General features: G+C 46.7%; 1 protein-coding gene across 25 annotated transcripts in view; it reads right to left on the minus strand.

Annotated features, from left to right (window-relative positions):
* Positions 1-4,991: 4,991 nt before the first annotated feature.
* The window catches only part of LDLRAD4 (low density lipoprotein receptor class A domain containing 4), a 434,307-nt gene continuing 425,374 nt past the window's right edge, over positions 4,992-13,924 (minus strand). For 24 of the 25 annotated variants that reach the window (XM_064577962.1, XM_064577961.1, XM_064577954.1 and 21 more), the window contains 2 exons: positions 12,458-12,511; positions 4,992-10,986 (listed from right to left, as the gene is read on the minus strand). In XM_064577962.1, the coding sequence (XP_064434032.1) occupies positions 10,456-10,986; positions 12,458-12,511 (585 nt within the window). In that variant the 3' untranslated portion in view covers positions 4,992-10,455. The remainder of the gene's footprint in view (positions 10,987-12,457; positions 12,512-13,924) is intronic. The other variant, XM_064577940.1, reaches the window with a different exon arrangement.

Consider the following 13,924-nt stretch of genomic DNA (forward strand, 5'->3'; position numbering starts at 1 on the left):
AATTACTCTGGTGCCTGTTTCTTTCAGTGGCATTTTAAGCTGTAGTAGTGAGTGTAGACAGCATTCCAAGGTAAAGTACTGTCTACACATCTATAGTAATTGGGCAAATGTTTTTAAATTAAATCTAGAATATGGATGTTATAAAAATAGCAGCTCCTTTCATTGAGGGCCCTGCATGGCAAGCACACTCTGTCCTCCAGTCTTCCCATGGGTGTTCCTGTTGGACAGGTAACATTTAAAAGCAGTAGCCCATCAGGCACATTAATTTGAGATAAGGCTAATATTTGAACCACCCAGGTCTATAGGCTCCAAAATCTATGCTGCCCTTTAATTGTAAGTAGGAAATCTTACAGAAGTGGGACAGATGCCAAATCACCTTAGAGTCCATGCCAAAGATGGGAGTGCCCTCACTCAGGGAAGACAGCAAGTGAGGGGGCATTGGGGTCACCTGGCCCACACAGTGGGGGAGACTGACCTTTGTACTCTGGCTTTAAAGCATGCTGCCTCTGTTAGTGTGGCTTGCTAGAAACTTTGCTGCTTAGAGATGCATGGTGACAGTAGCCACAATACAACTCTAAATGCAAATGGCTTTGTAAACAGGTTAAGTTATACAGGAGCTACTATATACAGGTATCTGTAAATATATGTGCAGGCTTCCTGATGAGGCCTTTTGAAAGTCTACATTTCAGTTACCACTATGCTGTGTTCAAATGATTAAAACTGTAGCTTTGCCATTTCTGACTTTTCAGAAAAGTGTGTAAAGGAGGGCGAATGAGGTTTGTAAAAGCTGAAGTCTGAACAGAGCATGATGTTAAAACAAAGAACTTCACGAATGCAAAGTTTTTACTTTGGGGCTGCTATTTTAAAACGAACATCGGAATTAGAATCCAAAGCAAAACAGCGTAACGAGAAATCTAATTATGATGTTCTAAGTAACAGACTCATTACAGAATGTTATGTGCAAGTACCAGCATGGAGAGTCACAAATACGGTGTTTTATTTCAAGGCTCACTATGAGTGGATCTCTGGGAGAGGATGCCCTGTGTTTCCAAATGTTCTCCTAAGGGGGCAGGAAGCGGGCAGCCGGAGGAGTGTGATTACTAGTTGCTCTGCTTAGCAGCCAGCAGCCCTGCTGTTTCACAAACAAGCTAATAAACAGAATAAGTTGGTCAAAGGAAGCCAGAGATTGGAGGGGTTTGGGGTCCCAGCAGGCATGTTTTGGCAGCACTGAAGTACTGTGCCCCCCAGGTTGGGACACAAGGAGGCCCAGGCAGCAGCAGAGGTCATCATCAAGAAGGGGAGATGTTGGGCTCCGTTCATGTCCTGTGCTGAGTGTAAGCCTCTTTGGGAAAATGGTGGGTCCAGAACTGGGGCTTTCTCTCCCCTGCCAGCAGTGCCTGGATCTTTCAAGGACCTACTTGAGTGCGGTGTGCACCGTGGCAGAAGCGTGCGAGTTCCACTCCTGTGCTCCTTGGCCACAGTCATTTCAGCTCCAGCTGGGATGGTTAGCTGCTACGCATGCTGGCAGCTTCCAGACATCAGTTGTCTGGGTTTTTCTGCCTCAGGGCTTCTCCAGAAGTCTTCAGTTTGTTCCCACCCAGGGTGTCTGGGAAGATAATCCCAAAGGGCAACCCTCAACAGTGGAGATTGGTGCCCCCGCCTCCCCTCCTTCTTGGCACCATCTTGAGCCCCAATCGCCTACAGTGGAAACCAGTGTGAACACCTTTGCCTGTCTCCTCTCTCATTACCTGCTTCGTCCTCTGAGAACAGCTCCCAGGCAAGCTACCTGCATGGAGATCCTCTTCTCAGATTTTGCTTTCAGGGAACCCCACACGGTGACAGCTACCAGGGGGCGCTTGGTATAGATTCCTTGTGGCAGAGGGGGAGTGGGGGTAGGGAGCTGTTTCTTTGCAGACCCCAGGATTTACTGAACAGGAGGATCAAGGAGGCATCTCAAGCCCTGAACCCCCTCATTCCTATGCAGAAGTTTCTCCATGAGGAAAGTTTATACTAGTCTTAGCTTCACTCAGGGATAGCAAGTTTGGGGATATTTTTTAATATTTCTTGAATGATCTACCGAATAAGAGATTATTTATTCCAGAGCATAGGATGATCTATCAATGACTATTTGCTGTTTTGAGGAAAAGAAATTCTTTTCTTATAGCTGTTTTCCTCCTTACACCGTTTTAATCCCCTTTACAAAACAATTTTAAAGAAATTAATTCAGGGGCACCTGGGTGCCTCAGTCAGTTTTGCATCCAACTCTTCATTTCGGCTCAGGTCATGATCTCAGGGTCATGAGATAGAGCCTCATGTCAGGCGGGCATGGAGCCTGCTTAAGATTCTCCCTCTCCCTCTGCCCCTCCCCATCTCTCTCTCTCTCTCTCTCTCACACTCTCTTAAGAAAAAAATTGAGAGTCCAAAATGGGTGTTACCAAAAATTATTTACATGGCATTTTTAAGATTTCAGTTTCCAAAGTTCATTTGTTTCCGAAGCTCATTACTAACATAGACATGCAAAAATAATTGTGTTTTTTGCAACCATGTTCACTTCACTTATTCTAGTAATTTGGAAGATTGTTTGAGGTTTTGTGCATACACAATTATGTTACCTGTGAATCTGTATATGTAATTAGAGCTTAGAGATATTATTCTAATCTCTCAGTGAAGGAAATTTAGAGTCCTTTTGCTACGTGGTCACAGACTGAGAACCTCCAATGCCAAGGACCTTAAACCTCTGAGGCATCTGTCTCCGGGTTGAACAGTTCCCATTGCTAGAAATCTTTTTTTTTTTATATATATATTCAGTTAGCCAGCATATATAGTACATCATTAGTTTTTGGTGTAGTGTTCAATGATTCATTAGTTGTCTATAACACCCAGTGCTAATCACATGTGCCCTCCTTAATGCCCATCACCCGGGCACCCCATCCCCCACCCACCTCCCCTTCAGCAACCCTCAGTTTGTTTCCCGTAGTTAAGAGTCTCTCATGTTTGTCTCTCTCTCTGATTTCTTCCCATCCAGTTTTCCCTCCTTTCCTTATGATCTTCTGCACTGTTTCTTATATTCCACATATGAGTGAAACCATATGATGTCTTTCTCTGCTTGACTTATTTCACTTAGCATAATCCCCTCCAGTTCCAACCATGTCAAAGCAATGGTGGGTATTCATCCTTTCTGATGGCTGAGTAATATTCCATTGTACACATGAACCACATCTTCTTTATCCATTCATCTGTTGAAGGGCATCTTGGCTCCTTCCAGAGTTTGGCTATTGTGGACCCATTGCTAGAAATCTTGTTCGTGTTTTGGGCTTAGCTGATTTCTGTTTCTCTGTGACAGCCATCCCGAAACTGGGAGACAGCTACACAGCCCTTGGGCACCTCAGCTCAGGTGAAGCCATTCTCAATGGCTCCTCCCATGATGAGATCTGTGGGCAATCCCTGAACATTTCTATGTAGAACCTGGGCTTGAGGAAAGGTTAGCTGGGAAACCATAAAAATAGTGTTTCTTTGAGACTGGATTTTAAAACGCATGTAGTTCCACCCCCCCCACACACATATGTGCTTTGTTTTTGAAAGATTGCAAAAAAGAAAAACAGGACACACATGTATATCACTGATTATTTTTAATGATTTTGTGCTATGGTTTGACCACAGCATTAAGAACAAGCAGAAAAAGCTGATTTCATAACTAACAAACAGCACTTAGAGCAACATCTTTCTTTAAAAGTATTGCAATTACAGACCTTAGGTCTAAGAACTACATCACCATTGCTCAGTTAAAAGAGGCAGATACACAACAGTTGGAAATATTTCTCTGTATATAACTTGGGATTATGTTGAAAAGTAAGCACAAAGGGCTGTTACAGACTTTAATGACTCTGGTTATCAGAGCTCACATGAACTACTGAAAAGTTTGAATACAGTTGTACTTTTTTAGTTGGCTGCTTTATAATAAAAATTAAATGAACTCAATGCTATGAATAGTGTTGTACACATTTAAAAATAGCTTTCCACTAGACAAAGTCAATTACAAAATGTGATCTTTGAAAGCCATGAAATGAAAAATAGCAAGATACCAACAAGCACATTAAGATGAACCAGTACCATTAAGAGTAAAGTATAAGCCTCAGTTAGTTCTGTAGAAAGGAAGAAATGGTGTGGTAACACACTTTAGTACCTCTGGGTCTAGAACATTCTCTGATGACACTCATGCTCAACAGTTCTCCCAAGAGAAGGAACCGGGAGGGTGGGAGTGTTGCTCCTGACAGCAGAGGGCCTTGGCTCCTAATGTCAAACCAGAAACACAAGGAGCCCCTGCAGTTCACAAGGGAAGCAGACGGGGGCTGGACGGGACAGAGCCCCCAGGAGATAGCTATCTTGTCATGCCCTTTCAGAACAGACAGTGCGAGAAGGGCTGACTTTTCATCCTTCAGCAACAAGAGTTGCATTGTAGAGGTGTTCTCAATGTAAGGAGAATCTGTAATAGTCTGCTTTCTGGAGGATAAGGGCATGATTCTCTCGTGATTTTCAAAATCAGAACATATGCCACAGAGCAAATAAAAAACATGGGTTTTATTAGAATTAATATCTTCTGGTGACAGAATAGAGTGGAAATATGGATCAGATGGGCAAAATTTCCCTGACTGCCTTTAAGGACAACACTGGAAAGGAGGCACACACCCATGATTCAACCGCGGTTTTGGTAAACACGTGAAAGGCTTTTTCCTTTTTTAGTATTAGGATATTTGAAGATAAATGCAGAGGTCACAACGGACACAACACTGAGCTGAACGGATAGATGCTGCGTAAGAGGTGTGACAGAGCATGCGACTGAAAACGTCGTCCCTAACTGCTGGCAAAACCTAGCTTGTCAAGATCTCCACGACACACCAACAGGAACGGATAGAAGATTCTTCACTTGACTGGCTGATAGCTAATTCTCTGTGAATGATAACCCAAAACAAAACAGTTTTTCTAAGAGTGGGGTCTTCTCCTAAGTGGATTTGTTTTTCCTGAGATACTCTTGCCCTACACACGCATTCGTTCATTGGCTCCACAGCTTCAGTTTGTCAAAGAAAAAGGCACAGAGAGACTAGGGACACAGACGGCTGCCAACGCCTCTGTACGGAACAAAGTCCTCTGCTGCTGGCCAATTTACTGAACTTGGACATAATTTCTGCAATTTTAAGAAAGTACGTGCTTCTCCCTGGGGCCTGACATCTCCACTATTCTACAACATGAGATATCTTTTCATAAAGCAAAGGTGAAAAAAACTTTTTTTTTTTTCTGACTCTATCACTGGTCCAACTGAGCCTTACTAAAGAGATGAAAATGAGAAGCATCTAGTGGCAACCAAAAAGCTGTGGGATTCTTTTTAAATTATTTTTTTTAATAAAGGGTTTTCACAGCAAAGATGCAACTCTCAATTGCTATACATATGCTGGTCATAAACAGTGGCTTGCTTGTTCAGACTTCTTTCCCTTGTGTTATAATATTGATATTTAATAGGAAAATAAACTACATAGACTTTTATCTGTATGCATCCATTTGCAAATTTCCTTACAAAAGAGGACAAAGCACATAGGCATTCACAAATTCTATGCCATTTCTGTTAAAATCAGTATCTATACATTATATTACAGTATTAACAATCTTTTGTTCTACCCATTGGGTAGGATATGTGCATAATATATTCAAGTTATATACAGCACCTTACAAATAAAAACATAAGAGAAGACAGACAACTGAAAAAGCACCATTGTAAGTGAGGCACAACAAAGGTGGGGGCAGAGTGTGGTGGTGGGGGGCTCAGTTCCTGGGCCTGCTGAAGTCAGCAGGAGCCCCCGGCATGCAGAGCTCTTTGGAACGCCACGGGCGACGCAACATGCGGGTAGGGCGTTGGCACCCCCACCACACTGCACACAAACAAGCACAGGCCGAGGAAGGAAAGAGGATCAGAGGAAGGCCGCGCTTTCTTGGCAAGGCATTCTGACTCACACACCCCAGTGTCCTGATGGCCTGGAAAGCCGCCGCCGCAAACAACCGTCTAAGCCTGGCAGTGAATCACAAACTCGAGCTATGCAAAAGACACAGTACTTTGGGTGGTAAAATAACCTCGGCTGAAATCTTGGGTCCTGAAGAATGCAGGGTATGGCGAGGCAGGAGTATTTTGCAAGGTCCCCTGGCTGGCCTTGGCAGCTGGTGCCAGTCAAGGGAGCTGCAAAGCTGCTGAGACTAGCTTTTGTGGTCTGGGGCCAAAGCGGTTTCTTCATCTGTGACTTTGGTGGGCACTGGTGGATACCGTGTGGCTCCCACTGAGGAGGGGAGACCCGCCAGCCCGTCACCCAATCATGTCATTTCATTTAGGTTCACAAAGGCCAAGTAATCTGGGTGAGCGTCAGCAGAACGGAGCCTGTGTCGGACCCTTCAGCTAGGATTGGGGGCCCTGGCAGAGAGGGGAGGCGGCCTTGGGGGGGCGTGTCACCATACAAAGGCTTGGTGCCAAGCGTGGGCATATGTCTTGTTTTAGCCACAGACAAAACCGCAAAGTTAAAAACCAAGTGTCCTTCCCAATTTCCCTCCCCCCCACCCCCTTTGCACACTGCTGAGCTTTGGAAATCTGAAGAGAAATGAACGGCATATGAGACAACATGCAGTTAACGGTGCCGCTTTACATAGCGAACCTCACGCAGGAGCCCCGGCACAGCCAACACCAGATGGAGGCTGCAGGCAGGGAGCACAGGGCTGGGGGAGGCCCCCAGCCCTGCCCCAGAGGATCCCATCAGGACCCTTCTACAGGCACCCCCTAGTCAGAAAAGCAACTGGACAGATGGTGCAGGAGGGCCCTGTCAAGGGGGGCAACTCTGCTTCTGAGGGAAGGCTGTGATTTGACCGGATTCTTCCAGGTCAGTGCAGCTTTCTAGCAGTGCGTGCCATTTGAGCCCTTCTCATTCTTACGAAAGTAGACTAAAGGTGAAGAAGATCAAATGAAGATGTTCAGAAGCCCGAGGCGTGCTCATCTGTGCACGACATTCCTACGCCAGTGTTTCTGAAGGCCTCCCAGCCCCTGTCCTCCCCAAAGAGTTTGAGCTAAAATCAGCAGATACACGTGAAGTCCTCTTCAGGACAAGTCTTTGCAAGTTTTAAATACTCTCTTCAGCTATCTTGAAATTTCTTGTGGGCTGTGTGTCCATGTGCCTATGCGGCGGGAAAGGACAGAAGGCATGCTTGTCAAACTCCTTAACACTAACTTTTGGTCAGGGACACAAAGAATGGAGCAATGTTTACTTAATTATACAGTTTGTTTAGCAAAATCTCATTTGTACTAAGGACTGCTTTGGCAACTGAAGAACACAGACCTCCTGAAAAAGCAAATACACCCCTGAAGACTATGTTCCTAGAAACGGGATTCAACATGCCTTGGGTTTCCTACTTCTGGAAGTCCGGGGATGTCAGCCGGATGCCCGGGAGCACCAGTTCCCACCCACTGCTCCTTTGAACAATGCAATCCTTTATCCTAACTCTCTACTGAAATAATAAACCTACCACGGATTGCCTACATCACAGGTTCCCAAGCCAGACCCTAGGGTCTCCTAAGCACGTGGGCTTCTTGAACATTGGGCCCCCGTACAAGCTGCCTCCTCACATCACCTCTTGTCCCTCACCCGGCCAGTAATGTGGTGTGAACAGGGCAGCCACACCTTCCAGGAAGCCACGGATCTAAATCACCTTTTCCCCATGTCGAAGGGAATTGACTATTAATTCAATTCATGACCTTAGCTTTCAAACTAATTCATCGCAGAGGTCCAGCCTCAAAGACCATCAAGTCATGGTTTGATAGGTCTGTGTCTTGAAATAACTATTTAACTCCAAGGGCAATTCTCTAGGGTGGCCGAATGGGAGGAACTCCTTTGAAGGACGATTAAAGTTATTTGAATTAAATAATTGCTTTGCCAATTATTGTGGACATCTGCAAAACATTCATGAACTTGCCAAGTGACTAGGGAATTTACCAGTTTCCGACCGTAGCTCATTCTGGTAGCAGGTAGGAAAAGGACTGTGAAACCGTTTTGAGCAAGAGCTATATAAGGCGGGTTCACCACTTTACCAAAATTGCAGGTGAGGTTTGGAATGATGACTAACCTTCTCCTTTTGCATCTGACAGGACACCTAGCCCACCCTGAGCCCCCACCCGTGGGGGGTCCTGACTGGGTCAGGTGCTAACATTCCCCTGCGGGGCCACGTGAGGCTTCATGCCAAGGGGATGCCCAGCTTGCTTAAGCGCAGGCCTGTGACCCAGGCAGCGAGCGGAGCTGTGGGAGGGCCTGGGGCACGGGAGAGGCAGTCTCTGGGTCTGAGTCTGGGCTCCCAGGGATCTGCCCGGTCTTGGAATCCCCAAGGCAGCCCCCGGAACACAAGCCTCCAAACAGGCTCTGAGGCCTGAGTGGCAGCTTCTGCCCCACCTTTTCTCTCTCTCTCTGAAGAGTGACTAGTTCTGTGGAGGTTACTGTGTGAAACGGATGAGTGCAATGGAGATTCTGAGCCTCCAAACAAAACAAAACCCAGCCACCTCCTGACCAAGAGAAGTAGCAGAAAGGAGCAGTGGACAGGACATTCTCCAGCTCTGAGCCCACAGCACCAAGTCACCTCCCTGAGAAACCACCCCAGAGACCCACAGACAGACAGGAACACACGTGTGCCGATTCAGCAGGAAAACTGCAGAGATCAGAGTCACTGAGCCATCATTCCAAATTCACTGTTTTACATGCAGAGACCAAAGGGGACAAGCCCTCCCGAGGCCTGGTGCCGGCCAAACCCACAGGCTACGGCTGTCACACGGGCCAGATGCTGGCTTCCACATGAGGAAGTTATCTATTCTACAGAAGAGCAAATGCTCGGAAATATCAGGAGTAGTAAAGCGAAGACTAGCAATATTTAAAATTGGCCTTCTAGTTGCATTGAACTACGTGTTGTGCTTTTTATCCTGTGCGCTTCCAGTCGCTCCCTGCCCTGCACTGTTGGGTAACCGTCTGGGGAGCCAAGGACACTCCCCCCGGAGCTGGGGTGGGCTCTGAGCACCGCATCCCTCCAAGAGCGCAGCGCCATGGGCAGTGACGTGCAAGGGCTTGTTCCGGTGCGGGGCACTTCGGCGTGCTCTCATCCGCTCCAGGGGCCTCCTGTGCATGAAGAAGCCTTGCACACCGTGGCCAGGTAGGCCGCCTCGGGGGCCACGGCGGAGAGCCTCCAGAGCCCTGACCAGCCATCCAGGCCTGAACTGAACTACCTAGCTATAAAAGGAGAGAGAAAACGGGGAATACACTGAGAAGTCACATAGTTCAACAGTATTAAAAATAACCACCTTGCATTTTAAACAATTTATTGCATAAAATAATGTATGTATCTGAGTATATTTCATGCTACAGTGGAAAAAAAACCTCTAAATTACTGAAGAAACTGCACCGCGGGAGGATGGGCAGCACTGCATGATACCGGGTACATAAATGCATGTGTTGGGGTCAAAGTTAATCAAATATGCAGCCTAAGACTAGCAGAGTAACTCAACAAGTCAGAAATGCTGGGATTTAGTATTTCCTATCTTCCATCCAAAGTCTCCAAATACTTCAGTGGCGCACTGCTATGTGAAGCAAACTCCTGCAACAGGAATGGCTTCCAGATTTAGGTAAGTTGGTGTATGTGAGGCTACATCCCCAAACATCTTTTCTCGCGTGATTATGGGGAACACTCCAGGTATTCCTCGAGCCTAATAATAATCCACAGGTGAGAAGACAACATACAGAACTTCACATGGAACAGTCCCCTCATATATAAACATTTAGATAGTGCAACTTTTTAAAAACACATCATCACAACACAAATTAACTCCTTGCATTCATCTAACTTCTTCACTTTATACCTTGGCACACAAAACAGGAATTTTGAATCATGTTTTTAAAACAAAATAAAAGTTCCACACCTTGGGAGAAAAAGCAAACTGGCCGATACTTCCCCATGATAATATATAATAATGCATCCTTCTTTATCAATTAGTTATAAAACCGGCCATTCTGGCCTCTTTCTCTGAAAAGTCTCCTTTCATAATTAAATAAATCAAATACCTCTGTGGGTTTTATTTCATGATCTCTTCCAAGCATCCCTTTCTCTGTGTTCCCAAGCCCGCCCTTTGCCAAAACCAGCCCCCACCCCCACCCCGTCCTGACGCCTGTCCCCAGATAAACACTGTTCGCGGTCAGACCGGATGGAAGTTTGTATTATTTCAGTCTAGTCTGCATGCAATTCCCCTGAAAGGAATCAGAAACAAAGACCACGTTTGCACATTTGGTTTTACTTCGTTGTAGCAGGTGAGACGGACCACCACCGTGCCGGAGGTGCGGAGGCGGCGCGGCCCTCCTCCCGGCTCGGCGTCTTCCTCCTCCTGTGCACGTGGGCGGGTCAGACGAGGTTGCCGGGCTTCCTGTCTTTGCCCTGGAGGGGCAGCACTGTGCCCCCCGAGCTGTCCTGCTGAAACGGCAGTCTGCTCGCCCGGTGCGCGCTGCTGTGCTGGTGATGGAAGAAGGAGGCGCCCGGGTAGTGGCCCATCACCTCGCTGTACGTCGGGGGCGGCCCCTCCATCCTCCCGTTACTGCTGCGGGTGCTGGCACTTATGCCCGAGTTGCTGCTCGGCGGACATGGGCCCCCACTGCACACGGAAATGTCTATCAAATCGCTGTCGAATATGGTTCGGTTGGGCGGGGCCCGCACAGATTCTCGGTTGAGTTCCCTCTGCTGTTCAGGGTCCCTGAGCTGCAGGGCGCAGGGCCCCTGGTAAGGAGGCGGCTCCTCCCCGTCAGACAGGGAGATGGTGGGAGGAAGGTCGATCTCGTGCTGCACGTAGGGGTAGGTGGGCTGGAAACGGCTGAACCGGTCCCTCTGGATAAAGGATGGGGCGGTAAACCTGTCCCTGGACCTCGGGGCATACATGATCTGCAAGGGAAGGAGGAGAGGGTTGAAGACATCCGCGACACAAGGACCACGAATGTGATGGTATCAAGAAAGTTCATGCCTGGTCTGTGTCCTCAGCAGTTTGGAGACTTTTTTTTTTTTTTTTTTAAGATTTTATTTATTTGACGGAGAGAGATACACAGCGAGAGAGGGAACACAAGCAGGGGGAGTGGGAGAGGGAGAAGCGGGCTTTCTGCCGAGCAGGGAGCCCCATGCGGGGCTGAAGGCAGAGCTGAAGGCAGACGCTTAATGACTGAGCCACCCAAGCGCCCTCAAACAGTCCTCAAAACAGGAAACAACAGGAAAAGTCTATTTCAGGGGGGAAAAAAAAAGTCGTTTTCTTATTCCCTGTGACTTACACCACTCATCTTGCCAAACTACAGGTAATCTCGGATGGTTCAACAGTGGAGACTGTGGTTAACTGGTTTAATGGGAGTTGCGGTGCACACTATGTATACATTTTCTGCTGGTTCCAGTAGAATACAACAGCAATTTCCAGAGTTCAGTAAACAGGGGTGGGGTGGAAGAACGCTGTTCGGGGGGCGCTGCAGTCCTGACCACCTGGTGACAGTTCTGGGCCCCCACCCTTTCACCTGGAGCGGAAGGACCATGCTGCCTGCTCTCTCACCTATGATTCAGAAGAGTAGGGGGGCCCTCAGAGTTTTCATTGTAAATGTAAGTTTAATTGCACACAATGGTACTTGGGGTAGGTACAAGGCACTGGGTCAATTTATGAATTATTTACAGGAGCACGTTGATCTATCAATTACTTAAGAAAATACAGAAAAAGTGAGTTCTTTTTCCTTCTAGGTTCTAGGCTTATCCAGTTGTTTCATTCTGGATAAAAGTTTCCTGTAGTTATTTTTAGTAACTGACATGAAAAATATTTTGTACTCCAAAGTAAATATAATTACAGATTTGTTTTCCCAAAATGAATCCAAGTACTATTCTTCTTACATAATCCTCTCACCTATTCCACCATCCAAATTTCTTCTAGAGGAAAGAGATATATACAGATCTAAAGATATATATCTCCACTAACCTCTCTCACACCATATTTTTAACTTATAGGCAAAAATTATGTTATTTAAAAAAATCATATTATTAAACTTGGAGATGTATTTATAAACTATGCCCACATCTGCCAAGCCTCATTATTAGCAGCTTATGGGACCATGTAAAGATCAGTGATTCTCAACCTGGTTTCTGTAAGGAGCTTCAGACAAGCAGGAATCATCTCTAGGACATTCCAGGGCAAAACTCCTCCCCACCTTTTTAACCCAAAGTTACAGCATACACCTTAAGGGAAATGCATTATTTCTTAATCTATGCTGTAATACACTTAGCCTTTCCACCAGTTTTGCTGCAGTGTTTTTTCCCCTCCTCCCTCCCCTGACATGGGTGCAGCAGCTACCTCCAGCGGCCCACCCCCCACCCCTGCCCAACTCCTTACCTCTGAGGCCCCTGGCCGAGGCCCGGAGCTGCCTGAAGGCCACAGGCGCCCTTCCTGGCAGTGGGAGGACAAGAAACATCACAAGAAAATCATTAGTTTCATACAACAGCACCCAGAATCAAGGGATCACATTCCTCTTTGACAGAAGCAGACCTGTTTAAAACATGGAGTGACAAAGAACTGGTCCTTTTTCACACCTAACATCCAAACAGAGAATCGTGACCACAAGGAAAAGGTAGGAGGTTTTGGTCTCAGCCATAATGGATTTGAAATAGATCTGAAATCAAGTATCTTCCAAACTATACACCTGTGTGCTTGCAATGCATTCAAAATGGCCTCAAAACTGCATTCAAAACTGCATTCAATCACCACCTGGATCTGCGTGGGTCTGGGTGAATCCAAGCTCTTATTCGGAGGCCTGCCCACACAATGGGTGCTAGCGGCATGGGGCGGAGCGCCAGACAACACCCTTCTGAACTGCAACCAGCTTGGACCTAAGCAACACCAGTACTAGAAGGAAAACACTAGCTAGCCACGCTGGTTGGCTTTCAGACCCCAAACTGAGTTTCCAAGAGCCCAAACGCCCTTCGAGTGTCTTGTAGTGAGTTTATTCTTGAGTCTATATATTCATAAGGCACATGTAACTGGACATCTAGTTGTTTAATATCTTTTTCAAAAATGTTTGACCAGACCCACAAGGTGACGAGCAAACAGTAGACGTGATGAAGGGTCATTTCTAACTCTGTAAATTTGTTTACAAGGCATTTCAATATGTCCTCCCTTTTGAACCCAAATTGTTGGCTATTGCCAGCGTCTGTTGGGCTATGTATTAGCTTAAGGCCTGTTACTCTAAGAAAGAGAGTAAGGACAGCTGGGTTGGTGGTGGTGGTGGTGGTGGGGAGAGATGCCTGTATTTTTGGATTCCTAGGAATATGCATACATGACTTTGTGCCATCACTGAGCCTCCTGAAGTCTAAGAACGCCCACGAGTCAGCCTGCCAGGTAAAATACCCCTACGTCTTTGGACGCGAAGGCCAACCCTCTCTTGCTCCCTTTTGTAGGCCAGAATTCTAATACAAACACTCCCTTCACAGCTAAACAGTGCGCTTGTCCGGTACATACAACCTGTTCCTAAGATACCCGCAGGACATCATGGAATCAGGGGCAAAAATATGAACAGGCCCAGCTGCACTTAGAGGAAGTTGGGGCTTAGGGTCTGACTATGAAATCATGTAATGGGCCGTTTTGGCTCCGGCATGGTGACAGGTGACAGACGGCCCCAAGTCGAATCTAATCAAGCAGCTGCCCTGCACCCACAGGCAGCCACCAGGCCCAGAGCTGCACGGAGCTGGCGCAGCTTCCTCGGGGTCAAAGGGAAACAATCAGTATGCCTCTGGGTGATTGCGCCACTCTCAGATTGAAAACAGCGTGAAAACGAAGCCTTGCATAGCTCTCTGACTTGTAATT

The sequence above is a fragment of the Mirounga angustirostris genome, unplaced genomic scaffold, assembly GCF_029215605.1.
Source record: "Mirounga angustirostris isolate CCGP_5_RB_7025 unplaced genomic scaffold, mMirAng1.0.hap1 SCAF_14, whole genome shotgun sequence".
NCBI classification, from domain to species: Eukaryota; Metazoa; Chordata; class Mammalia; order Carnivora; family Phocidae; genus Mirounga; species Mirounga angustirostris.